General features: G+C 46.4%; 1 protein-coding gene across 1 annotated transcript in view; it reads right to left on the bottom strand.

The window, feature by feature from the left end:
- LOC101847215 (transcription factor mef2A) overlaps positions 1-1,524 on the bottom strand; it is a gene marked incomplete at its 3' end in the record, with an annotated part of 9,046 nt that extends 7,522 nt beyond the window's left edge. The window contains 1 exon segment of the mRNA XM_005107376.3: positions 614-1,524. Within this exon segment, the coding sequence (XP_005107433.3) occupies positions 614-1,079 (466 nt within the window).
- Between the last annotated feature and the right edge of the window lie 138 nt (positions 1,525-1,662).

The following is a 1,662-nucleotide window of genomic DNA, read 5'->3' as shown; positions in this document are numbered from 1 at the left end:
GGGGATGGTGAAATCATATAAGTTTAACGCCCCTATAAACATTGTTAGGTTATGTATGAGGCGGGACCTCCTAGTTTAACGTCCATCTCCGAAAGGACCGAGCCAAATATGCAATTTGTGTAAAGTGCCTTTCCCAAAGAACACAGCGTCGGACCGAGGTGAGGCTCGAACCCCCGAACACGCAAGCTCACGATTACGGGTCCGGTAGCCTAATCACTAGGCCACCGACGCCTTTAATGCAGGGTGAGAAAGAAAATGATGATGATGATGATGATGGCGAGGAGGAGGAGGAGGAGGAGGAGGAGGGACGCCTTTCAACCACGAATATCACTGGGGATACAGCCATTAGAGTAAGTCCTAACTAGAATGTGCTGTATAAAGTTAATACTATTGAGTATCAAGGTTTTTATAAATGTCTGTCCGTCCTTTTAACATGATGATGATATGACTGTATGTAGTTGCGAGCGCCGTAAAACTCTTACTAAAACATAACGTGATGATAGATTTGTTACAATAAAACTTGTTGGCACTTACATGACCAAAATTGAGTCGATAGTGCTGTAAAGCACCTACTCAATCAATCAGTCAAACCGTCGAGTATCAAGTATCTTACCTGAGGTATCATAATATCTCTTCCTCACACTCTCGCCCTTGGGCTTCCCCCTGTGCGTTTTGTTCCCGCGACTGTCCGACTTTCTCTCATTCCCGTCGTCGTCCTTCTCTCTCTCATCATCTCTCCTCGCCAACCTGTTATCACCGTTATGATCTCTGGCAGCAGCATTACTATAGTCGTTATTGTTATCACCACCACGTCCTTTGCTGGTGTCGTTGTAACCGTTGTTGTATTCTCTACGATTTCGATCGTCGTTGTCGTCATCGCGATAGCTGTGGTGGGTGTTGTTGTTGTTGCTGCTGCTGTTGTTGTTGATGTTGTGGTTATTGAAGTAGTTGTTGCTGTGGCTGGTAGTGTTGTTGCCGCTGTCGTAGTTTCCTTTAGTGATGCGGTCGTGGCTGTCAAGGGCTTCTTGTAAGCCGTGAACGCTGAGGCTCGTTCTGCGATAGGTGTACGGGTCCGCCATTTTGAATCCCTGTGAGAGAGGGTGGTTGGAGGCTGTCACTGGTAGGTCAGGTCAGGTCCTACTCTTTTATTTTTTTCGCTCTGTTGTTTCTGTCTGTCTTCCTTTTGTAGCAGCACGTGGGTAGTTGGAGGGTGTCACTGATAGGTCCAACTTCTTTTCTCTCCTTGTGATGCTTCTATCTGTCTTACCTTTTTCCTCAGCACTAAATATCCATCGTTGTGTCGATGTGCTTCCTTTCACTCAAACACATTTTTCAGCTTTAAATGACCATTACCATGTCGATATGCTTCTCTTTGCTAAAAAAACCCAAACCCAACAACAATCAAATTTCCCAACGCTAAATGATCATTAGGCCAATAGAGTTGACACGCTTCTCTTGACTCTAACAAACAAACGCACAAAGAATCCGTGTGAAAGTAGCCAGTATACACCACAGCACACGACACACGCGTCCCCAAGGGAGACGGAATAGCGACGTCCTCTTCTTCTCTTCCTCTGTATCTCAGACACCGCGCCAATCACACACGACACCACGACAGCATAGCACTCTCTGCTGGCGACACCCGAGGGGAGAGAGAGAGAG

The sequence above is a fragment of the Aplysia californica genome, unplaced genomic scaffold, assembly GCF_000002075.1.
Source record: "Aplysia californica isolate F4 #8 unplaced genomic scaffold, AplCal3.0 scaffold00598, whole genome shotgun sequence".
NCBI lineage: Eukaryota > Metazoa > Mollusca > Gastropoda > Aplysiida > Aplysiidae > Aplysia > Aplysia californica.
This window is presented reverse-complemented; position numbering and strand designations above follow the sequence as displayed.